The 25,286-nt window shown below is 44.1% G+C and overlaps 1 gene segment (V, D, J or C); it reads right to left on the bottom strand.

The window, feature by feature from the left end:
* LOC113249917 (immunoglobulin heavy variable 3-23-like) overlaps window positions 1-24,606 on the bottom strand; it is a 30,820-nt gene extending 6,214 nt beyond the window's left edge. Inside the window, 2 exon segments of the V gene segment in view lie at window positions 24,069-24,395; window positions 24,499-24,606. Coding sequence covers window positions 24,069-24,395; window positions 24,499-24,544 — 373 coding nt within the window.
* Window positions 24,607-25,286: the final 680 nt, after the last annotated feature.

Here is a 25,286-nt window from a genome sequence, read left to right as displayed (position 1 = left end):
GAGGAGCGATTTGCATGTGTGGAATGGAACCTGTCCTTATAAGTGGACAGGAACAGAGTCGGGCTCCACTGGACCTTCCAGGGCTACCTGTGGGCATCTCTTTGTTGAACTCACAAGACATGTTGGTCTGTGTTGGGAGAGCACTTGGTCTATGAGCTGCGTTGGAAGTAGACCAATAGATGGCATTACCTCCCTGAACATAAGATTCAATTTTGAACAAATGAGTGGGTTACAATTTATTTAAACTATTTTTCCAAAAGATATTTAATTGAATCCGCATTTTGCAGCTACAGCTTTCCAAATCTAGTCCTTACATACACTCAATATCAACAGTCGTCCCAGATATAATTGTATACAAAATTATGTATTGATGCCCACTCTGGTGTAAATACAATGATGAGTAAAGGGTACTGGGTCCCAAGATCATATATCTTTTAGTTTTTCCTGAGCTACTTGACCCCATATGAACAACTACCTGCACAGCAGAATCACATCTGGAGACCTTTGATCCTGATGGTCACTGCAGATGGGCTTTGTCTGCCAGGACATCTGCAAAGCCTGGAAGTGGCATCTATGTCCTCAAGTGCACCAAGGATACCAACACAAGGCCCCCACTCTGTGATCTGCAGGTACAGTGCTTGGAGGGTGACTCCCTTCTGAGAAATCCACCTCACACAGGGGCCTGTAACTCTGGGAGGAGGAACTAGGTTTAGAGAAAAGAGGGTAACTTTTCTTTGACACCACACAGAGATCATCACTAACTCAGGCATGGAGTTAATGACACTCAAATATCAGCTTGAAGGAAATGCAATGAATGACCTGGAGAAAATTAGGATCTAACCATTAGAGGTGTAAGAAGAGATTGCAGAGTTTATGTCTATTGCCCTGAAAGGCTTGTGTCAATAGGATAAATGCTGAATTAAATGAATAGATTTTTAATAGAGATCAGATGACTAGAGAATGGAGAGATGATGGATGGATACTTAGATAATTTTACATTTCCTAAAAAAGACACCAGAAAGGAATCGTATCATTAGGAACCCATAGGATGAAATATCCATAATTGCCAATATTTTCAAAACCATATTTCCATAGTGAAGGAATATTTTGGTGTCAACACTGACATATGGCAAGTAAGGGTTTCTGTGTTAGGTTTTTGAATAACTACAGCTTCCACAGAGGGTAGGATTTGTCTCCTTGTAGATATTGATGGTTCTGTAGTTTTGTCTAAGCCTGTGGAGCAGATCTCCCCTTATGATAGCTCATGGAATATACCTTGAAACCGAAACCATTACCTAGACAGGATCACATCTTTGAATGGAGAGGAGCTAAAATAAGATCATTAGTGATATTTTGCATCTTGCAAGTATTGAAATGATTTAGGCTCAGGGGTGCCTGAACCATTTCCCCAGAGTGTGAGGTTATAGGGGAAAGTGAGACTCAGAGTAGGAAAACAGAGGGCCCACAAGCATGGATTTGTTCACAGGAACAAACTGCAGAGCCCTACAGGAAACCCCTCACTTCCCAGGCTCTCTCTGCACCTGCATCTGGGGGTGGGACCTGTGGCCAGAGGGTCCTGAGGGCACCAAGTAACCAGTTTCCTCCTGTCCTCCAGGGCTTGCTGCTCACACTACCTGGTGGCCTGAGTATCTCACTTCCCAGGTTTCCTTAGCTCTGGGATGTGCATAGACATTTGTTTCAGAGTGCCCGCACCAGTTTGCATTCCCACGAGCAGTGCAAGAGGGTTCCCCCTTCTCCGCATCCTCGCCAACATTTGTTGTTTCCTAACTTGTCCATTTTAACCATTCTGACGTGTGTGAAGTCATAGCACATTGTGGTTTTGATTTGTATTTCCCTGAGGCTGAATGATGTGGAGCACTTTTTCATGTGTTTTGGCTATTTGTATGTCTTCTCTGGAGAAATGTTTGTTCATGTGTTCTTACCAGTTCTTGATTGAATTAATTGATTTTTGGGTGTTGAGTTCAATAAGTTCTTTGTAGATTTCGATATTAGTCCTTTTCAAATTAAGTTCAATTAGCTGACATATAGTACATCATTAGTTCTGACGTAGCGCTCAATGATTCATCAGTTGCGTATAATGCCCAGTGCTCATTAGATCATGTACCCTCCTTAATGCTCATCACCCAGTTACTCCATCCCCCCATCCCACTCCCTTCTGCAACCCATAATTTGTTGCCTGGAGTCCAGAGCCTCTCATGGTTTGTCTCCATCCCTGATTTCTTCCCATTCACTTTCTCTTCCCTTCCCCTATTTTCTTCTGCACTATTCCCTATATTGTACTTATGAGTGAAACCGTTTGATAATTGTGTTTCTCTGCTTGACTTATGTCACTTAACATTATCTCCTCCAGTTCCATCCACGTCGATATAAATGGTAGGTATTCATTCTTCCTGATGGCTGAGTAATATTCCATTGTATATATGAAGCATGTCTTCTTTATCCATTCATCTGTCAATGGACATCTGGGCTCCTTCCACAGTTTGGCTATTGTGGACATTGCTGCTATGAACATTGGGGTGCATGTGTCCTTTCTTTTCACTACATCTCTATCTTTGAGGTAAATACCTAGTAGTGCAATTGCTGGGTTGTAGGGTAGCTCCATTCTTAACATCTGGTGGAAACTTCACACTGTTTTCCAGAGTGGCTGTACCAGCGTTCATTAGCATCAACAGTGCAAGAGGTGTACCCTTTCTCTGCATCCTTGCCAACAAATGTTCTTTCTTGACTTGATAACTCTAGCCATTCTGAATGATGTGAGGTGGTATCTCAGTGTCGTTTTGATTTGTATTTCCCTGATGCCAAGTTATGTTGAGCAGGTTTTCATATGTCTGTTAGCCATTTGTGTATCTTCTTTGGAGAAATGTCTACTCATGTCTTCTGCTCATTTCTTGACTGGATTAATTGGGCTTTTTTTAGGGTGTTGAGTTTGATAAGTTCCTTATGCATTTGATACTAATCCTTTATCTGATAAGACATTTGCAAAGAGCTTCTCCCACTCTGTAGGTTGCCTTTTAGCTGTGTTGACCATTTCATTTGCACATAAGGTTTTTATCTTGATGAAGTCCCAATAGTTCATTTTTGCTTTTGTTTCTCTTGCCTTTGGAGACCTGTCTACCAAGAAGTTGCTGTGGCTGAGGTCAAAGAGCTTGCTGCCCATGGTATTCTCTAGGATTTTGATAAATTCTTGCCTCTCATTAAGGTTTTTTCATCCCTTAAGAGTTTATTTTTTGTATGGTGTAAGAGAATGTTCCAGTTTCATTCTTCTGCATGTTGCTATTGAACTTTCCCAACACCATTTATTGAAGAGACTGTCTAATTTCAATAGGATATTCTTTTCTGCTTTTCCCAAGATGGAAAAAAGTGGAATGTTTTTCAAATTTCTTTGTGTCTTTTTAAATTTATTTCTCTAGGATTCTGTTGTTTCTAGAGTACAGATCCTTTACTCTCTGTTTAGGTTTATTCCTAGGTATTTTACTTTTTCATGCAATTTCTAAGTAGATCAATTGCTTGACTTTCCCTTCTTCTGCTTCATTGTTAGTGTATAGAAATGCAGTTGACTTCTGTTCGATGATTTTATATCCTGCCACTTTGCTGAATTGCAATGTCAGTTGTAGCATTTTTTTTGCCAGAGATTTTTGGCATTTCTATATAGACTATTAAGTCTTCTATGAAAGTTTGACTTCTTCTTTCCCATTTTGGATGCCTTTTATTTCTTTCATTGTGTCATTGCTGTGGCTAGACTTCCAGTACTATATTGAAGAACAGTTGGTGAGTGTGGACATCCCCGTCATATTCCAGATCTTAGGGGACAAGCCCCATCATTTCCTGCTTACAAGAGACTAATTTCAGAACCAAAGCCACCTTCACATTGAATGTGAGGGGAAGCAGAATCATTGATCCTGCCAGTGGACGTCAAAAGAAAATTGTGGTAGCCCTTCTTATATCAGACAAATAATTTTAATCCAAAGAAAGTAATAAGAGATGAAGGGGGGCACTCTATCATAGTAAATGTGTCTATCCTACAAGAAGTTCTATCAATTGTAGATATTTATGCCCCTAACATGGGATCAGTCAAGTATATAAACCAATTAATAACAATATATAGAAACACATGGATAATAGTAGAAAAATAGTAGGTGTGTTTAGCACCCCATTCACAGCAATGGACAGATCATCTAACCAGAAGATCAACAAAGAAACACGGACTTTTTTATTAATATGTTCAATTAGCCAGCTTATGATACATCATTAGTTTTTGATGCAGTGTTCAACGAGTCATTAGTTGCGTATAACACCCAGTGCTCATCACAACACGTGCTCTCCCTAATACCCACCACCCGGTTTCCCCATCCTCCCAAACCCTCCCTTCTCTAAACCTCAGTTGGTGTCCCAGAGTTAAGAGTCTCTTATGGATTGTCTCCCTCTCTGATTTCTTCCCCTTCACTTTTCTCTCCTATCTCTTATGATCCTCTGACCTGGTTCTTATATTCAGCATATGAGTGAAACCATATGGTCATTGTCTTTCTCCGACTGACTTATTCACTTAGTGTAACACCCTCCATTTCTATCCACATCGATGTGGATGGTAAGTATTAAACCTTTCTGATGGCTGAGTAACATTCCATTGTATAAATGAACCACATCTTCATTATCCGTTCATGTGTTGCAGGACTTCTGGGCTCCTTCCACATTTTGGCTATTTTGGACATTGCTGCTATGAACATTGGAGTTCATGTGCCCCTTCTTTTCAGTACATCTGTATCTTTGGGATAAATACCCAGTAGGGCAATTGCTGGGCCATAGAGTAGCTCTATTCTTTACATCTTGAGGAACCTCCATACCGTTTTCCACTGTGGCTGTACCAGCTTGCATCCCCAGCAACAGTGTAAGAGGGTTCCCCTTTCTTCACAGCCTCGCCAACATTTGTTGTTTCTTGTCTTGTTAATTTTGGCCATTCTGACTGGTGTAAGGTGATATCTTATTGTGGTTTTGTTTTGTAATTCCCTGATGGCTAGTGATGTGGAGCGTTTTTTTCTTGTGTCCGTTATCCATTTATATGTCTTCTTCAGAGAAGTTTCTGTTCATGTCTTCTGCCCATTTCTTGACTGCGTTATTTTTTTGGGTGGGGTGTTGAGTTTCATAAGATTTAGGTCTTGGGTATCAGCCCTTTATCTGAAGTGTTATATGCAAATATCTTCTCCCATTCCGTGGATTGTCTCTTAGTTTTGTTGGGTATTTCCTTTGCTGTGCAAAAGCTTTTTATGTTGACAAAGTCCCAATAGTTCATTTTCAGTTTTGTTTTCTATAACTTTATAGACATGTTTTGAAAGAAGTTGCTATGACCAATGTCTAACAGGTTACTGACTCTGTTCTCCTCCCGGATGTTAATGGATTCCTGTTTCACATTTAGGTTTTCATCCATTTTGAGTTTATCTTTGTGTATGGTGTACTGAATGGTCCAGTTGCATCCTTCTGCCTGTGGTTGTCCAGCATTCCAAGCAGCATTTATAGAAGACTCTATCCTTTTTAATTGGATGTCCTTTCCTGCTTTGTCAATGATTACTTGACCATAGAGTTGAGGTTTCATTTCTGGGATCTCTATTCTTTTCCAGGGGTCTGTGTGTCTGTTTTTTCCCAATTCCACGGTGTCATGAGGATCACAGCTTTGTCATGTAGATTGAAGTGAGGCATTGTGATGCCCCCAGCTTTGGTTTTCTTTTTCAATACTCCCTTGGCGATTTGGGGTTCTTTTCATGATCTGTACAAAATTTAGGTTTGTTTGTTCCAGCTCGTTGAAAAATGTGATGGTATTTTGATACGGATTGCTTTGAAAGTGTAAATTGCTCTGGGCAGCATAGAGAGTTTGACGATGTTTATTATTCCAATCTATGAGCATGGAATATTTTCCATTACTGAGTCTTCCTCAATTTCTTTTTTTTTATGTTGGTTTTTTAAATTTTTTTCATTTTTTATTTTAATGTTTTTTTTTATTATATTATGTTAGTCACCATACAGTACATCCCTGGTTTCTGATGTAAAGTTCAATGATTCATTAGTTGCATATAACACCCAGCACACCATGCAATCCGTGCCTTCCTTACTACCCATCACCAGTCTATCCTCAATTTCTTTCTTAAGAGTTCTGTAATTGGATAGACCCTTTAAGTATGATACAGTGTCCTTCTATATCTCTTTGTACAGTCTTCGGTTTAAAATCTAATTTGTCTGATAGAAGAATTGCTACCCCAGTTTCTTTTGATTTTGGTAGGTGTGGCAAATGGTTCTCCATCCCCTTACCTTCAGTCTGGAGGTATGTTTAGGCTCAAGGTGAGTCTCTTGTAGACAGCATATGGTCTTGCTTTTTTACTCAATCTGATACCCTCTGCATCTTGATGGGACTATTCAGCCCATTCCATGTTGAGAGTAACTTTTGAAAGATATGAATTTACTGCCATTGTATTCCTGAAAGTCCCTGTTTCTGTACGTTTTCTGTTTCTTTCTGGTCTATGTGACTCTTGGGGTTTCTTTTCGTTTTCAGAATCCCCTTTAATATTTCTTGCGGGGCTTGGCTTTGGTCACATATGTTTTCAGTTTCCGTCCATCCTGAAATCTCTTTATTTCTTCATCGATTCTGAATGACAGTCTTGCTGGGTAAAGTATTCTTGGCTGCATGTTCTCCTCATTTCATACCATGAATATGTTCTGCGAGCACTTTCTGTCTTGTCAGGTCTCTGTGGAGAGGTCTGATGTTATTCTGATGTTCCTCCCTCTGTACGTAAGAAATCTCATCCCCCTACCTGCTATAAGGATAGCTTCCTTGGTCTAAGGTTTGCAAGCCTCTCAATTGCATGTCAGAGTGTTGATCTATTTTTATTGATTTGGGGAGGGCTCCTCTGCTTCTTGTACTCGAATGCATATTTCCTTCTCCAGATTAGGGACGTTCTCAGCTATGATTTGCTCAAATATACCTTCTAGTCCTCTCTCTCTCTACTCCCTCCAGAATCCCAATTTTTCTGACTTTGGAGACTCTCATTGCATCATTGATCTCTCTAGGTAATCTCATGTGCCAGTAGCTGCCTATCCCTATCTTCTTCAGTTTCCTTCCTTACTATCAGCTCATCCTCCCAGTCACTAATTTGTTCTTCTGCTTCATTTGCCATGGCTGTTAGAGTATCCAGTTTAGACAGCATTTCATTTATAGCATTTTGAGTTCAGCCTGATCATATCTCCTTTCTGCCCTTAGAGATTCTATATTGTCAGTAATTCTTTTTTAATGCCTAGCTATTGACTTCATGATCGCTATCTTGATGTCCATGTCTGACATTTGCTTATATTGAAATCTGTTAGTTCTGTGGTAGAAGATCTTGTTTCTGGTTCTTTTCCCTATTGGGATTTCCTCCTCCTTTTCATTCTGTCGGTGGATGGTTGAACAAGTGGACTGAGTTGAAAATATCAACCATGATCCAAGGTAGATGCACCCTAGCAGAATCCGGAGTGGTCAGATGCCACGACTGGAAAAAAAAAAGCCAAAATGAATCACAAGAATAAAATTTAAAAAACTGGAAAAAAATTAAAAATATTGTATAAAGTAGAATAGAAAATAAAATATAGAGGGAGGTAAAGAATGGCTATAATCTCTCACTGAGGACAAAAGAGCATGTTTCAGTTGTTCCTGGGTGAATTGGTGGATATTTTTTCTGTGTTTTAGAGGACACTGTATCCCAAAACCACCAGGAAAGTAAAACTTGCACATATACAAGGGTAAAACTGAATAGAGTGCAAAACTAAAATAAACATATATCCATAAAAAATGTAGGTGTGTAAAAATACACGTTAAAAAGCACCTAGAAAATATGAGCTGGTATAATAGACACCTTGCGAAACACGGTCACATTTTGGCTTGTTGAGATCCACATATATATTCTTACATCTCAGGTTGATTTCATGGATGTTCCAAATGGTTTGATAGATATTCAACTAAATTCAGGGGACCTGTTTAAATGGGTTCCCCTATACCTCCGACATCTTGCCTCAATCTGCCTGTTCCTGAGTGATTTTTGGTCTGTATGTTAGAAGACGGTATATCCCATGGATCTTTACATCAAAAACTTGGGAGGTACTGTATGGTGACTAACATAATATAATAAAAAATATTATTAAAAAAAGAAGACAATATATCCCCAAATTCTAAAGAAATCAGAACTTATATATATCAAGATAAAATTGAATAGAGTAAAAAACGGGCTAGTATGGGGCATAAATTTATAAAATGTAAATGTGGGAAAAAAGTCAAAAAGTGACTTGAAACCCTACATTGGGAAATAAGAATGTATTTGAAATGGGCACAGGGTAAAATAAAAGTAAAAGAAAGAAACAAAGAGAAATGTAAAATTTTACCTGAAGTGTAAGTGAGTTGTGAGGGAGCACCTGAAGCTCCATGTATTATTTTCCCCTGGTGCTGGAGTTTTACAGTCCTGTGGGAAATAAGCTTGTCATTCACCTGTTCTTCTAGTCTGTCTTCTGGGGGAGGGGCCTGCTGCTTGGCTTCTCAGGTGTCTTTGCCTGGGTGGAGTTGCCCCACCCCTTGTCAGGAGGACGGGCTTAATGTGAGCTGGCCTTCTGTGTGGGTTTTTTTTCCCCTTGGCAGCTTACTGCTTCTCTGTAGAAGGTCCAAGCAAATATGGCCTTGAGGGAATCTCTGACCCAGAACCTCAATATCTGGCCCCTTTGTTCAACAAACCCTCCAAGTCAAACCATCTCCACTTCTGTGGGTACCAAACTCCAGACTGTGCTATTCATGCCCACTACAATGGTCTTGGGGAGCCATGATCTACTCTGTGCTTTGTGACCTTACAATTGCTACTGGCTGTGGGCTCGACAGTGCACTCTCTTCCACAGCTGCTAGATCATGGCTGGTGCTGCCCCAGTGTCCCTAAAGGGATCACACCACCTTGAGTGCTGTTGCCCATTGTGGGCTGTGCCACTTTGTGTGCTACACCAGTGAATCCTGCATCTCCCCTGTCTTGCACCTCTCCTGAGGGAGTTCCAGAGACCCAGGAGCATCTCTGTGCTTTGTGACTTTGCCATTGGGGGCAGCTGTGGGCTTACTTGTGCACCCTTTTCCATGGCTGCCAGGTCATGGCTGGGTGCTGCCCCAGTGTTCTTTCATGGGTCACATTGCACTGAGAGATGTTTTCCTGTCATTGGCTCAAGCCCTTTGATATTATATCTCCCCTGGAATGTTAAACAGCCAACAACGTCTAGTCCTTTTCAGGGTGGTCAGGCCAACAGTGGTCTCCCAACTGGCCTTGCTCACTGTTTATGGGGACCAGAGCTGAGAGTCCCTTCCAGGGTCGCTGACCATAACCAGTCTCCCCTCTCCACTGCTTGAGCTCTGTATAGGTTCAGTCTCCCCCATTCTTTCTGAGTCTCCTGGAAAAGAGACCCCAGTGATTCATCTAAAATTCTGCCCTGTTCATTCCCTGTGCCCTTTTCAGCAAGGATGTCTCTCACTGGAGCAGATTTCCAAGTTCCCAATTTTTTGCACTGGTGTTACATCGCTTTCCGGTGGCTGGATTATGGTGGCTTCCTCCTCCCTTTATCTTCGGATATCTTTCTTGAAGATTCAAAGTTCCTCACCTCCTACATTGCAAGAAGTAGTCGTTTTTCTGTTTGTAGAGTTCGAGAAAAATCTTCTCACATCTCAGGTTGAATTCGTGTGTGTTCAGAATGGTTGGATAGATACCGAGTCATATTCAAGGGACCAGCTGAAATGAGATCCCCTATTCTGTGACCGTCTTGTCCCCCTTCTCTCAAAACGAGGAGTTTGAGTTACACACTGGACCAGATTAATTCCTTTTTTTTTTAGGTCTTAAAATTTTTATTTATTTATTTTATTTTTATTTTTATAATAAGTTTTAGTTTTTTATGTTAGTCACCACACAGTATATCCTTAGTTTTTCATGTAATGTCCCATGATTCATTATTTGTGTATAACACCCAGTGTACCATGCAATATGTGTCCTCCTCAGTACCCATCACCAAAATTTTTATTTAAATTCAATTTTGATAACATAATATAATAAAAAATATTATTATAAAAAATAAATTCAATTTAGTTTCCACATAGTGTCCTATTAGTTTCAGAGGTAGAGCTTAGTGATTCATCAGTCGCATATAACACCCAGTGCTCATGCCATCACGTGCCTCCTTAATGCCCGTCACCCTGTTACCCCATCGCCCCTTTCATCACACCACCCACCAACTTTGTGTTGAACACACAATTTGTAGTATAATTTCATTATTTGAATGGGGGAAAGGTCCTTCTAGAATTCTAGCTTTATTTTTTTTTTACAACTTTACCTCCTACAAATCCTTTTCTAAAAACAATGTTCAGTTAGCCACCTGTAGTACAGCATTAGTTATTGATATAGTGCTCAATGATTCATTAATTGTGTATAATACCCAGTGTTCATCACAACATGTGCCCTCCTTGATACACATCATCCTGTTACCCCCATTTCCCCAACCCCTCCCCTCTGAAAACCTGTTTGTTTTCTGGAGAAACAGACAAATTTATTTTTTTTATGTTTTTTTTTAATAATGATTTTTTATTATATTATGTTAGTCACCATACAGTACATCCCCGTTTCCGATGTAAGGCCCGATGATTCATTAGTTGCGTATAACACCCAGTGCACCATGCAATACGTGCCCTCCTTACTACCCATCACCGGTCTATCCCATTCCCCCACCCCCCTCCCCTCTAGCCCTCAGTTTGTTTCTCATAGTCCATAGTCTCTCATGTTTCATTCCCCCTTCTGATTACCCCCCCTTTCTTTATCCCTTTCTTCCCCTACTGATCATTCTAGTTCTTATGTTCCATAGATGAGAGAAATCATATGATAGTTGTCTTTCTCTGCTTGACTTATTTCACTTAGCATTATCTCCTCCAGTGCCGTCCATGTTGTAGCAAATGTTGAGAACTCGTTCTTTCTGATAGCTGAGTAATATTCCATTGTATATATGGACCACAACTTCTTAATCCAGTCATCTGTTGAAGGGCATCTCGGCTCCTTCCACGATTTAGCTATTGTGGACATTGCTGCTATGAACATTGGGGTGCATATGGCCCTTCTCTTTACTACATCTGTATCTTTGGGGTAAACACCCAGTAGTGCAATGGCTGGATCATAGGGTAGCTCAATTTCTAACTTTTTAAGGGACCTCCACACTGTTTTCCAGAGTGGCTGTACCAACTTGCATTCCCACCAACAATGTAGGAGGGATCCCCTTTCTCCACATCCTCTCCAACAATTGTTGTTTCTTGCCTTGTCTATTTTTGCCATTCTAACTGGCGTAAGGTGGTATCTCAATGTGGTTTTGATTTGAATTTCCCTGATGGCTAATGATTTTGAACATTTTTTCATGGGTCTGTTAGCCATTTGTATGTCCTCATTGGAAAAGTGTCTGTTCATATCTTTGCTCTATAACTTCTAATAGTTTGGGAGTGGCTTCTTTTGGGTTTTCCATATAGAGTATCATGTCATCTGCGAAGAGAGACATTTTGACTTCTTCTTTGCCGATTTGAATACCTTTGATCCCTTTTTGTCGTCTGATTGCTGTTGCAAGGACTTCTAGTACTATGTTGAATAATAGTGGCGAGAGTGGGCATCCTTGTCGTGTCCCTGATCTTAAGGGAAAGGCTTCCAGCTTTTCCCCATTGAGAATAATATTTGCAGTAGGCTTTTCATAGATGGCTTTTATGAGATTGAGAAATGTACCCTCTATTCCTACACTCTGAAGGGTTTTAATCAGGAAAGGATGCTGTATTTTGTCAAATGCTTTTTCGGCATCGATTGAGAGGATCATATGGTTCCTGAGTCTTTTCTTGTTGATATGATGTATCATGCTGATTGATTTGTGAATATTGAACCACGCTTGCATCCCAGGTATGAATCCCACTTGATCGTGGTGTATAATCCTTTTAATGAACTGTTGGATTCTATTAGCAGGTATCTTGTTGAGGATTTTGGCGTCCATATTCATTAGGGAAATCGGTCTGTAATTCTCCTTTTTGAGGGGGTCTTTGCCTGGTTTGGAGATCAAGGTAATCTTGGCCTCATAGAATGAGTTTGGTAGCTTTCCTTCTGTTTCTATTTTTTGAAATAGCTTTAGGAGAATAGGTATTATTTCTTCTTTGAATGTTTGGTAAAATTCTCCAGGAAAACCGTCCGGGCCTGGAGTTTTGTTTTTTGGAAGGTTGTTTATCACTGACTCAATTTCTTCATAATTAATTGGCCTGTTTAAGAAATCAATTTCTTCCTGTTTCAATCTTAGTAGTTTATAGGTTTCCAGGAAGGATTCCATCTCTTCCAGATTTCTTAGTATATTGGCATATAGCTGTTGATAAAAATTTCTAATAATCCTTCGAATTTCAATGGTGTTCGTCGTGACCTCTCCTTTTTCATTCATAATTTTAATAATCTGGGTCCTTTCTCTTTTCTTTTGGATAAGTGTTGCCAGTGGTCTGTCAATTTTATTGATTCTCTCCAAGAACCAGCTTCTAGTCCTGTTGATCTGCTCTACTGTACTCCTGGTTTCTGCTTGATTGATTTCAGCTCTAATTTTGGTCAACTGCTTCCTCGTGCTTGGATTAGGCCTGTCCCTCTGTTGCTGTTCCAGCTTCTTGAGGTGAGAATATAAAAACTGCATTTTAGATTTTTCTATTCTTTTGAGTGAGGCTTGGATGGCTATGTATTTCCCCCTTAGGACCACCTTTGCAGTATCCCATAGGTTTTGGACTGTTGTATTTTCATTCTCATTGGTCTCCATAAATTGTTTAATTTGATTTTTGATTTCCTGGTTTATCAAGTCATTCCTGAGCAGGATGCTTCTTAGTCTCCAAGTGTTTGAGTTTCTTCCAAATTTTTTCTTGTGGTTGAGTTCCAATTTCAGAGCGTTGTGGTCTGAGAATATGCAGGGGATAATTTCAATCTTTTGGTATCGGCTGAGACCTGTTTTGTGTCCCAGAACATGGTCTATTCTTGAAAATGTTCCATGGGCATTAGAATAGAATGCGTATTCTTTGGTTCTGGGGTGTAGTGTTCTATATATATCTAAGAGGTCCAACTCGTCGAGTATGATTCAAAGCCTTTGATTCTTTGCTTAGTTTTTGCCAGGGTGTTCTGTCTATTTCTGAGAGTGGAGTGTTGAGGTCCCCTACTATTAATGTATTTTTATTTATATGTCTCTTTATTCTGGTTAAGAGTTGGCGTGTGTATCTTGCTGCTCCCCTGTTGGGGGCATATATATTTATAATTGTCATATCCACTTGTTGAATACTTCCTTTAAGAATAATATAGTGCCCTTCTGCGTCTCTAACTAATAGTCTGTAGTTTAAAATCCAGTTTATCTGATATGAGAATTGCTACCCCACCTTTCTTTTGAGGTCCATTTGCGTGAAAGATGGTACTCCATCCCCTTACGCTCAGTCTGAATGCATCTTTGGGTTCGAAATGAGTCTCTTGTAGACAGCAAATGGATGGGTCATTTCTTTTTATCCAATCTGCAACCCTGTGGCGATTAAGCAAGAATTTAAGCCATTAATATTAAGACTGAGTACTGAGAGATATGCTTTTAATGATGCCATGTTGCCAGTAAAGTCTTTGTATTGGCTGTGACTTTCTGTTCTGTATCACTCTTGGGGCCTTTTTGCTTTTATAGAACCCCCCGTAATACCTCCTGTAGGGCTGGTTTCGTGGTTACGAAATTGGTTAGTGACTGGCGTTTCTGGAAGGTCTTTATCTCTCCATCAATTCTGAATGACAGCATTGCTGGATAAAGGATCCTTGGCTGCATGTTTTTCTCTGAAAGAGCTTAAAAATGCTCCCCCAACCCTTTCTCTCATTCCAGGTCTGTGTCGACAGTTCTGACGTAATTCTGATGTCTTTGCCTTGGTACGTGAGAAATTTCTTTGCCCTGGCCGCTTTCAGTACTGTACCCTTGGATCTAATATTTGCGAAATGCACTATGACGTGACGTGGCGTAGGTTTGTCGTGGTTGAGCTTGGGAGGGGTCCTCTCTGCCTCTTGGACATGAATGTTTGTTTCCCTTGCTAGATTAGGGAAGTTTTCAGCTACAATTTGTTCAAATATCTCTTCTAGACCTCTGTTTTTCTCCACCCCCTCGGGGATGCCGATGATTCTAACATTGGATTGTTTCGTTGAGTCAGTAATCTCCCGTAGCCAACATGCGTGGGCGTGGATTTTTTTAAAAGCATCTTCTATTTTCATTTTTTCCTCTATTAACCCATCCTCCAATTCACTAACCCTTTCCTCTGCTTCGGTGACCCTGGCCGTCAGAGCCTCTAGTTTTGCCTGCATTTGGCTCATAGAATTTTTAATTTCTGTCAAATTCGCCCTCATTTCCGCCCTTAGGGATTCTATATTCTCAGTAACATTTTCCTTAATACTTTTTTCAAGTCTACTCGTCATCTTGACCATTGTTACTCTGAATTCCATTTCTGATAATTTGGTTACATCCCTATCCGTTATTTCTGTGGCAGAGGCCACAGACTCACTGTCTTTTCTTTGCTGGGGGTGGGGGGGCTTCTCCTTCTTGTCATTCTAATGAGGAGAGGTTGCGGGGTTGTCCAGAGCCCAAATTATTCACTGGGTCCTAGGCCGTGCCCCTTGTTTTATAGGGATCTTAGAGATGTGGGCTTCTTCTTTAAAGATTTTATTTATTTATTTATCTGAGAGAGGGAGACAGACAGCAAGAACGGGAACAGAAGCAGGGGAGTGAGAGAGGAAGAAGCAGGCTCCCAGCGGACGAGCCCAATGAGGGACTCCTTTCCGGAACGCTGGGATCACGCCCTAAGCCGGAGACAGGCGCTCAATGACTGCGCCACCCAGGCGCCCCAGGTTGTGGGCTTCTTGATTTTTCAGCCTGCCTTCTGTGTTCTGGGGAGGGGCCTGCCGCACAGATACTCAGGCAACCCTGTTTGGGTAAAGTCTCCGCGTCCCCTGCGAGGGGGGATGGGGAGGGGCACTCTCTGAGCCGGTATTTCCAGGCTTTTGTTCTCTGGCGTCTTTCCCTGGCGGTCTGTTGTGCCTCTTCTGAGAGTCAGAGCAGCAGCGGCCGAATTTCAGCCTCTGTCACAGAACAGAGGGATTGCGGCCCGTTCTCCACTAATGTTCTGGCCACTTTAACTCTGTTACTGTTGGTGCTGCTCAACCCTGCAGCGTCCCGGGATGTGTGCCCCACCCGGCGTCCCTGCCCTCACTTCCAGGGCCTGCGCGTCTCCGTCCTTTGTGTTTCTAATGCCGCCAGCCACCGGCCACCCCGCGCGCTCCCAGGTCTCCCGGTCTCAGTCTATGCCCGGTGAGCACACCACGATTCCGGAGTTTCGTGAGAAGCCTGGTGGCGTGCGCACCCGGTTCAGGGTCTCAGCCTGCTGTTTCGCGGGTGCCTACCACGAGTCCGCCCGCTCCCCCGTGCAGGTGGCCCACCAGCCGCCAGCCACCCCACGTGCACTCCGGGAGCTCCTGGTCTCAGTCTGGATCCTGTCAGCACACCGGGGTTTCCGGTGTTCCAGGAGATGCCTGGTGGCACGCGTTCACGGCTCTCCAGTCTCAGTCCGCTCTCTCGCGGGTGCCCTCCCTGAGTCCGCCCGCTCCCCCGTGCAGGTGGCTGCTGCTTCCCGGCGCCCAAACCCGGCGGCTCCCTCCCCCTTCCGTTTATCTTCCGATATCTTTGCACGGTTTTACGGCTCCCCTCTTGGTACCTCAATACTCAGCGCTGGAGATGTTCATTTGTAGAGATCCAGATGTATCTTCCTGCATCTCAGGCTGATTCCGTGGTTATTTAGGCTGGTCTGTTACCTATCCAGCTCGACTCAGGGGACCGGCTGAAAAAGGGGTCCCCTACTCCTCCGCCATCTTAACTGCCCCCTATGTTTTTTTATTATATTATGTTAGTCACCATACACTACATCCCTGGTTTCTGATGTAAAGTTCGATGATTCATTAGTTGCATATAACACCCAGTGCACCATGCAATACATGCCCTCCTTACTACCCATCACCAGTCTATCCCATTCCCCCACCCCCTCCCCTCTGAAGCCCTCAGTTTGTTTCTCAGAGTCCATAGTCTCTCATGCTTCATTCCCCCTTCTGATTACCCCCCCCTTTCTTTATCCCTTTCTTCCCCTACCGATCTTCCTAGTTCTTATGTTCCATAGATGAGAGAAATCATATGGTAATTGTCTTTCTCTGCTTGACTTATTTCACTTAGCATTATCTCTTCCAGTGCCGTCCATGTTGCATCAAATGTTGAGAACTCGTTCTTTCTGACAGCTGGGTAATATTCCATTGTATATATGGACCACAACTTCTTAATCCAGTCATCTGTTGAAGGGCATCTCGATTCCTTCCATGATTTAGCTATTGCGGATAATGCTGCTATGGACATTGGGGTGCATATGGCCCTTCTCTTCACTACGTCTGTATCTTTGGGGTAAATACCCAGTAGTGCAATGGCTGGGTCAGAGGGTAGCTCAATTTTTGACGTTTTAAGGGACCTCCACACTGTTTCCAGAGTGGCTACACCAACCTGCATTCCCACCAACAATGTAGGAGGGATCCCCTTTCTCCACATCCTCTCTAGCAATTGTTGTTTCTTCCCTTGTCAATTTTTGCCATTCTAACTGGTGTAAGGTGGTATCTCAGTGTGGTTTTGATTTGAAGTTCCCTGATGGCTAATGATTTTGAACATTTTTTCATGTGTCTGTTCGCCATTTGTATGTCCTCATTGGAAAAATGTCTGTTCATATCTTCTGCCGATTTAATGATTTGTTTATTTGTTTCTCACGTATTGAGTTTGAGAAGTTCTTTGTAGATCTTGGGTACCAGTCTTTTATCTGTCACATCATTTGCAAATATATTCTCCCATTCCGTGGGCTGCCTCTTAGTTTTTCTGACTGTTTCCTTGGCTGTGCAGAAGGTTTTATCTTGATGAAGTCCCACATGTTCATTTTATCTTTTGTTTCTCTTGCCTTTGGAGGTGTGTCATGAAAAAATTGGTTTGGCCGATGTCATAGAGGTTGCTGCCTATGTTCTCCTCTAGGATTTTGATGGATTCCTGTCTCACATCAAGGTCTTTCATCCATTTGGAGTTTATCTTTGTGTATGGTGTGAGAGAGTGGTCAAGTTTCATTCTTTTGCATGTAGCTGTCCAATTTTCCCAGCACCATGTATTGAGGAGACTGTCTTTTTTCCACTGGATATTTTTTTCTGCTTTATCAAAGATTAGTTGCCCAAAGAGCCGAGGGTCCATTTCTGGGTTCTCTATTCTGTTCCATTGGTCTATGTGTCTGTTTTGGTGCCAGTATCATGCTGTCTTTGTGATCATGGTTTTGTAGTACAGCTTGAAATCCAGCATTGTGATGCCCCAGCTTTGTTTTTCCTTTTCAACAGTTCCTTGGCAATTCAGGGCCTTTTCTGGTTCCATACAAATTTAAGGACTTTCTTCTTGAGCCTGATTTCTAGTTTCATATCATTGTGGTTGGACAAGATTTGAACGGAAGGTGAAGGGAGCATTCAGATTAAAGATTTGTTTCCTGGGGGGTTTTCTGAGGGCAGACCATGAGTTCCCTGGGGACAGAGGAAAGTTTTGTGAGATGGGGGAGTCAACCCTTGTTAGAATTACCAAGTACTACCATTCAGGCTGTGTACCACTGTTCACACCATAGTCCTGATTGTCTCGTACTTCATTAGAAATATTTTCTAGGAGGTGCTGGGGTAGCTTTCTCTAAAAGAAAGGTGCCATGTGAGTTCATGGCATGACCCCAGGTCAGGAGCCAGGATGTATGGTATTGTGGGGGATCAGAACGAGGCTTTCTGCTGGAAGTAACAGAAATGGGGCATGGTGAGCTTCATGACCATAGGCGAGGTCCTGAGTGACCAACTGGGTGTTGGTGCCTGTGGATCTGTCCCATCAGGTGCTGTGGAATTCAGGGACACCCTCCTGTCTATTGAGTTGTGTGGATACAGGTAGACATCAATATCTGGCCAGGCACGAGGGTCGCACTGGACATCCACCAGAGGGACAACGTGCAGGGGAGCCACTGCTTGTTTCCCATGAAAACTGCCCGGGGCCTCTGACCATGTTTCTTAGCAGCTACATGGAGAGAGGAGGGCGGTGGTGGTGCACACTTCCTAGGATTGTGGTTAGGACTAGTCTGGAGCCCACTGAAGTCAGCCACACCTGGCACAGAAGGCAACCAGTCAGTGTAGCTGTGGGCACTGTTCCCATGGCACTTTCGTGCTTGCTCCTATGCTGCTGCCTCCTCCTTTTCGTCATCTTCATGGTCTTGAGCCTCTACTCTTGCCCCATGGCCTCCGATGTATTGCCTTCCCTCCATCTCACCCACCTACTCTGTCTTGAGCAACCTGATGCCTGGGTAGCCTTCTCGAGAGGCAGCCCTGTCAATCGCCTGATGGAAATCTTCCATGGATCCCCTGTGAGCCAAGGATGTGCCCTGTCCTGGAGGGAGGCTGCAGGTCTCCATCAGGAGAGACATGATTCCCTTTCCAGCCTTCTCAGAATGGACCTCTCAGAAGCAAAAGTAGGGTTAGGGGTAGAGCCTAGGAGCATGGGAGTTCTTATCCACTGGCTGTGTGGTGAATTTTCTGTGTGGGGGTGTTGATGGCATGGGTTAGGGTGAATGTCAATCACTGGGTATGTGGCCTGGGGGCCAGTGAATGTGGGGGTTTGTGGGGATTGACTCAGGTAGACATTCAGATTTCTCCTCGACATCCTTTCTGGAGTCCCATATGTTATGGTCTCCTTCTCTGTGTCCACCTGAGTCCTTTGGTATTACTAACTGATGCCCAGTCTCTGGGTTTTAGGTCCAGGACTCTGGGAATGGACTTCTCAGAACTGAAACTTGGGGTAAGGGTCAGGCTGAGGACCATGGGAGGTCTGATCTCCTGGTTGTATAGACACAATCCTGGATGCCTGAATTGAGGGCATGGTTTGAGGTGAGTGTCAGGCTCAGGGTTTTTGGCAAGTGGTGCAGTGAAAGTGGGGGGTCGATGGGATTGGCTCAGGTGTCCCTGAGTAGCTTCTGGAGCCCCAGAGGTGTGCTTTCTTTCTGTGTGGCATGCTGAGGCCTCAGATATTGCTCAGGTTTCCCCAATCCCTGTCTTTGGAACCAGGCCTCTGGGAGTGGACCTCTCAGAACGCACCTGTGGTTAGTGTCAGGGCCTAGGAGGATGGAAAGTGTGATCGATTGGCTCTGTGTCCCTCTCTGGGGCTGAGTGGAGAGAGTTGGTTGGGGTGAGTGTCAGTCTCTGGGTTTGGGGCAGGAGTCTGCTGAAAGTGGGGGTTCATTGGGATTGGCTCACACGGTCACTGAGTTTTCTCCTTCTCTACATCCTTTTTGGAGTCCCAAATGGCACAGGTTTCTTCTGTGCTGCAGGCTAAGTGTCTTGGCATTGCTCAGCAGTCCCTGTTCCCTGGCCTTTGGAGCCAGACATCTGGGAATGGACCTCTCAGATCACAACCTAGTGTTAGCGCTCGCCCTAGGGGCATGGGTGTTGTGATCTGCCAGCCATGTTGACCTACTAGGGGGCTAAGTTGAGGATGTTGTTTCAGTTGAATGTCAGACACAGGAGTTGCGGGCAGGGTGCCTGTGAGAGTGGGGGGGCTCTCTGGGATTGGCTCAGGTGGGCATTGAGATTTCTCTTTTTCTGAATTCTTTCTGTAGATCCCAAATGGCATGGTTTCCTTCTGTGTGGCATGCTGATTCCTCAGGTATGGCTCAGGTTTCCCCGTTCCCTGTGTTTTTGGAGACAGGCCACTGGGAATGACCTCTGAGAACCCAACCTAGCATTTGGGTTAGGGCCTAGGATCATGGGAGCTTCAATCTACAGGCTTTGTGGTGATCATCCCGGGGGCCTGATTTGAGTTGGTGGGTTGTGGAGAATGTCAGGCCCAGTGTTTTGGCCTAGAGTCCCCTGAATATGGAAGTTCGCTGAGATTGACTCAGTGGGATAATCAGATTACTCTTGCTCCAAATAGTTTCTGGAGTCCCAGATGACACTCTCTCTTCTGTGTGGCATGCTGAGGCCTCAGGTATGGCTCAGGTTTCCCCAATCCCTATGTCTTTGGAGCCAGGCTTCTGGGAGTAGACCGCTCAGAGCCCAATCTATGGTTAGTGTTAGGGCCTAGAGGGTGGAAAGTGTGATTGACTGGCTCTCTTGCCCTCCTGGGTGCTGAGTGGAGAGTGTGGTTTTGGTCAGGGGTCTGCCTAAAGCGGGGTGGGGGGTCCACTGGGATTGGCTAAGGTGGGCATTCAGATTTCTCTTGCTCTAAATTCTTTCTGCAGGTCCCAAATGGCATGGTTTCCTTCTATGTGGCAGGCTGATTCCCCAGATATGGCTCAGTTTTCCCCAAACCTTGGGGGTTTGGAAATTGGCTCCTGGGAACGACCTCTGAGAACCCAACTCGCATTAGGGTTAGGGCCTAGGAGCATGGGTGTCTGATCTACTAGCTTTGTCCTTATGATCCCAGGGCCTATTTGAGTTGGTGCATTGTGGTGAATGTCAGGCTCAGGGTTTTGGTCGAAGGATCCCCTGAATGCGGGAGTTTGCTGGGATTGACTCAGTTTGACATGTTGATATCTCCCTCTCTGAATAGCTTCTGGAGTCCAAAGGCATGGTGCTAGGCCCTAACCTTTCCCCTAAGATGGGTTCTGAGATGTCTATTCCCAGAGTCCTGGCCCTAAAACCCAGAGACTGGGCATCAGTTAGCAATACCATAGGACTCAGGCTGACACGGAGAAGGAAACCATGCCACATGGGACTCCAGAACAGATGCAGAGGAGGAGAAATCTGAATGTCTACTTGAGTCAATCCCACAATTCCCCACATACACTGGCCCCCAAGCCACAAACCCAGTGCTTGACACTCGCTCCAACCCTTGCCATCAATTATGCCCCCCTCCCCCGGTAAATTCACCACACAGCCAGCAGATTGGAAATCCCATGCTCCTAGGCCCTACCTCAACCCTAATTTCTGTTCTGAGACGTCCATTCTGACATGCATGGCTCTAAAGCCCCAACGATTTCCAGAAGCCTAAACAGTACCAGAGGACTCACCCTGCCACACAGAAGGAATCTTTCAACGTGGGACTCCAGAAAGGAGTCAGAGCAGGAGAAATCTGAATGCCCACCTGAGCCAATCCCAGCGGACCCCACTTTCAGCGAACCTCTGACCCCAAACACTCAGACTGAAACTCACCCCGAACCACTCTCCACTCAGCCCCTGGGAGGGCCACAGCACCGGTCGATCACACTTTCCACCCTCTAGGCCCTACCCTAATCATAGGTTGGGTTCTGAGCAGTCCACTCCCAGAAGCCTGGCTCCAAAGACATAGGAATTGGGGAAACATGAGGCATAAATGAGGCCTCAGCATGCCACACAGAAAGAAAGCGTGTCTTCGGGACTCCAGAAGCTATTCAGGGCAGGAGAAATCTCCATGTCCCGCTGAGTCAATCTCAGTGAACTCCCGCATTCAGGGGACCCTTGGACAAAAACCATGGGCCTGACATTCACCACAACCCACCTACTCAAATCGGGCCCCCAGGATGATAAGTACAAAGCCAGTAGATCGGACCTCCCATGCTCCTAGGTCCTAATCCTAACGCTACTTGTATTCTCAGAGGTCTTTCCAGTGGCCTATCTCCAAAGGCCCAGGAAATGGGGAAACCTGAGCCATACCTGAGGAATCAGCATGCCACACAGAAGGAAAGTGTGCCATTTGGGTCCTGCAGAATGATTTCAGAGCACGAGATATCTAAATGCCCACGTGAGCCAATCCCATCAACCCCCCCCCTTCACCACACCACTTGCCGAAAACCCTGAGCCTGACACTCCTCCCAAACCATGCCCTCAAGCAGGCATCCAGGATTGTGTCTACACAGCCGGCAGATCAGATCTCCCTTGGTCATAGGCCCTAACCCTAACCCTAGTTTTGGTTCTGAGAAGTCCATTCTGAGAAAGCTGGAAAGGGAATCCTGGCTCTCCTGATGGGGACCTGCAGCCGCCTTCCAGGGCAGGGCATCATCCTTGCCTTCTCTCAAGTGAGGCTTGGATGGCTCTGTATTTTCCCGTCAGGACCGCCTTGCAGTGTCCCATAGGTTTTGGTCCGATGTGTTTTCATTCTCATCGGTTTCCATAAATTACTCAGGTTCTTCTGGAATTTCCTTGTTGACCCAAACATTCTCAATCAGGATGGTTCTTAATTTCCAAGTGTTTGAGTCTATCAGATGGATTTATTTTATTTTATTTTTTTAGGTTTTAGAAATTTTTATTTAAATTCAATTTAGTTTACATAGTGTATTATTAGTTTCAGACGTAGAATTAGCGATTTATCAGTTGCATATACACCCAGTGCTCATTCCATCAAGTGCCTCCTTAATGCCCATCATCCAGTTACCCCATCCGCTCTTCCTCCCCTCCAGTCACCCCCAGTTGGAACACTGAGTTTTGAGTATAATTTCAGGATTTGGATGGGGGAATGCTCCTCTATAATTCTAGCTTTTTTTTTTTTCTCTCTCACAACGTTATCTCTCTCTTTTTTTTTTTAAGATTTTATTTATTTATTTGACAGAGAGAGACAGCCAGCGAGAGAGGGAACACAAGCAGGGGGAGTGGGAGAGGAAGAAGCAGGCTCCCAGCGGAGGAGCCTGATGTGGGACTTGATCCCAGAACGCCGGGATCACGCCCTGAACGGAAGGCAGACGCTTAACGACGGCGCCACTCAGGCGCCCCACAACGTTATCTCTTGTGATTCCTTTTTAAAAACTAGTGTTCAGTTAGCTACCTAGAGTACATCATTAGTTTCTGATGTAGTTCTCAATGATTCACTAGTTGTGTATAATACCCAGTACTCATCACAACACGTGCCCTCCTTGATACACATCACACGGGTACCCCGTTTCCCCAACCCCTCCCCTCTGAAACCCTGTTTGTTTCCTGGAGAAACAGATTGATTTCTGATATGATTTATGTGGGTCTTTTCTATTTTTTTTTTATACAATTAGGCAGAGATTTCTCAATTTTATTGTTTTTTTTTTTCCTCAAAGAACCAGATCTTGGTTTTTTTATCTGTTCTGTTCTTAGTTTTTATATCGTCTATCTGCTGTAATCATTATTACTATTTCATTTCTTCATGATATTAGGCACCAGTCATTGTATTTTCTCCAGCTCCTTCAGGTGTAATGTTAGGTTGTTTATTTCACATTTTTCCTGCTTCTTGAAGTCTTCCTGTATGCTTGTATTTCTGTCTTAGGACCAACTTTGCTGCAGAGAAATTAGGGTAATGTCATAAAGGTTTTATACTCATGCGTGAATGTGTTTGTGTGTGTGTGTGCGTGTGTGTGTGTGAGGATTGAAGACCCCACATCCACACAACACCAGGAAGGTGTCTACTGCTTTCCCACGTTCTCACTAACACTGATGCTGTGATTTGGTTTATGACGGTGACCCCCACCAAGACACATTCTGCACTTGCTTTGCATTGGCGATGCCTCTGTAGCCTCATGTCCAGCACGCACTTAATGCTGCTTCTAGGATGTTTGCACGTTGAGCTGGGTGCTCCTGTGATGCACAGTGAGTGCAGCTGGGATTCCTGTAAAGGTTCAGCTGATGAGCATCAGGATATTTGTAATTCATTGGTATTTAGGGACAGGAATAAACAATGTGAGTGAGTCTGTATTTTGTGGTTTCTACTATAGCAGTTTTGCCATTAGAAAAATTTTCTAAGTCAGAGAGTGAAGAGTTGAGCACAGGATCATGTGTGCAGAGGGGGTCCCTGGGGGAAACTGCTCTGTGGAGAGGAAGCCCCAGAACCTGACAGGAAACCTGCCCACAACCTCCATCTGCAGCTGCTCCTGGGGCTTAAGGACAGAACTGGTGACTAGTGTGCACCCCCTGCTGGTCCAGATCCCCTTCTACAGTGAAGTTTGTGTCTGGGCTCACACTGATATCCCCTCACTGTGTCCTTGGCACAGTAATACACGGCCGTGTCGTCGGCTCTCAGGCTGTTCATCTGCAGATACAGCGTGTTCTTGCCGTTGTCTCTGGAGATGGTGAATCGGCCCTTCACGGAGTCTGCGTAGCTTGTGCTACTTCCATCATCATCAATACCTGCGACCCACTGCAGCCCCTTCCCTGGAGCCTGGCGGACCCAGCTCATGCCATAGCTACTGAAGGTGAATCCAGAGGCTGCACAGGAGAGTCTCAGGGACCCCCCAGGCTTCACCAGGTCTCCCCCAGACTCCACCAGTTGCACCTCACACTGGACACCTGCAGACACAAGACATCCTGGTCAGGAAACTGTCACACACCCACTGTTTGTCTCCCTCAGATCCACTCACACACTCCATGTCTCTTGTTCAGCATGAGTTACCTTTTAAAAGAGCAACAAGGAAAACCCAGCCGAGTACCAACTCCATGGTGAGCTCTCTGTGTTCTGTCCTGATACTGATTGGAACACCTGGAACCCTGGAGCTGGAGCTCCTCTCCCAGCTACAGAGTCAGGGTTGGGCTGTTTTAATCAGCAGAGGGAGGGCCCTATTTGCATGACCTCTGACTATATATTCAGCTTGGGATCTATGCTGACATAGCAGTCAATAACCAGAGCAGATGTGATTTTCTTTGTTTTGGCGGTATTGACCACTTTTGAAAAAAAATATGACTCTTCATTATATAACTTTTCACGTATGTACGTAGCCTCCTTGTGCGACTTCATTTGTACATACTCACACAAATCCTGCAGGATAGGTGTCATGTTGTCCCGTAATGAATCATAAACCTACACTGAGAATTTTAGAGGGTTTGTGAGGTGTCCAGGAACACATGCAGGGTTAAAATGAGCCCCAGCATCCAAGGACGAACTCCTGCCCCTGAACACCGAGGACAGAGAGGGCAACCTTGTGAGACATGTTGAACCCCTCGAGTAGTGGGGGCAGGATGATTTTACCTGCTCTAGAGTTACTTAAAGTAAGGAGAGAATCAGGGTTCATGTAGGTGGATTTTCTAACATGTCAATATCTATATGTTCCTCCTGGGTCATCTCTGTGTTTATTACTTTGATGAGTGTACTGGACACAGGATGCACTGCACACATGCAGAATGTGTCATGTGATAAACACTGGAGTCACAATCAGCATTATCCAGAGTCAGCAAACCACTTCT

Source organism: Ursus arctos, unplaced genomic scaffold (assembly GCF_023065955.2).
Source record: "Ursus arctos isolate Adak ecotype North America unplaced genomic scaffold, UrsArc2.0 scaffold_25, whole genome shotgun sequence".
Lineage (NCBI taxonomy): Eukaryota > Metazoa > Chordata > Mammalia > Carnivora > Ursidae > Ursus > Ursus arctos.
Note: the sequence above shows the minus strand (reverse complement) of the source record. Positions and strands in the feature narration are given on the sequence as shown.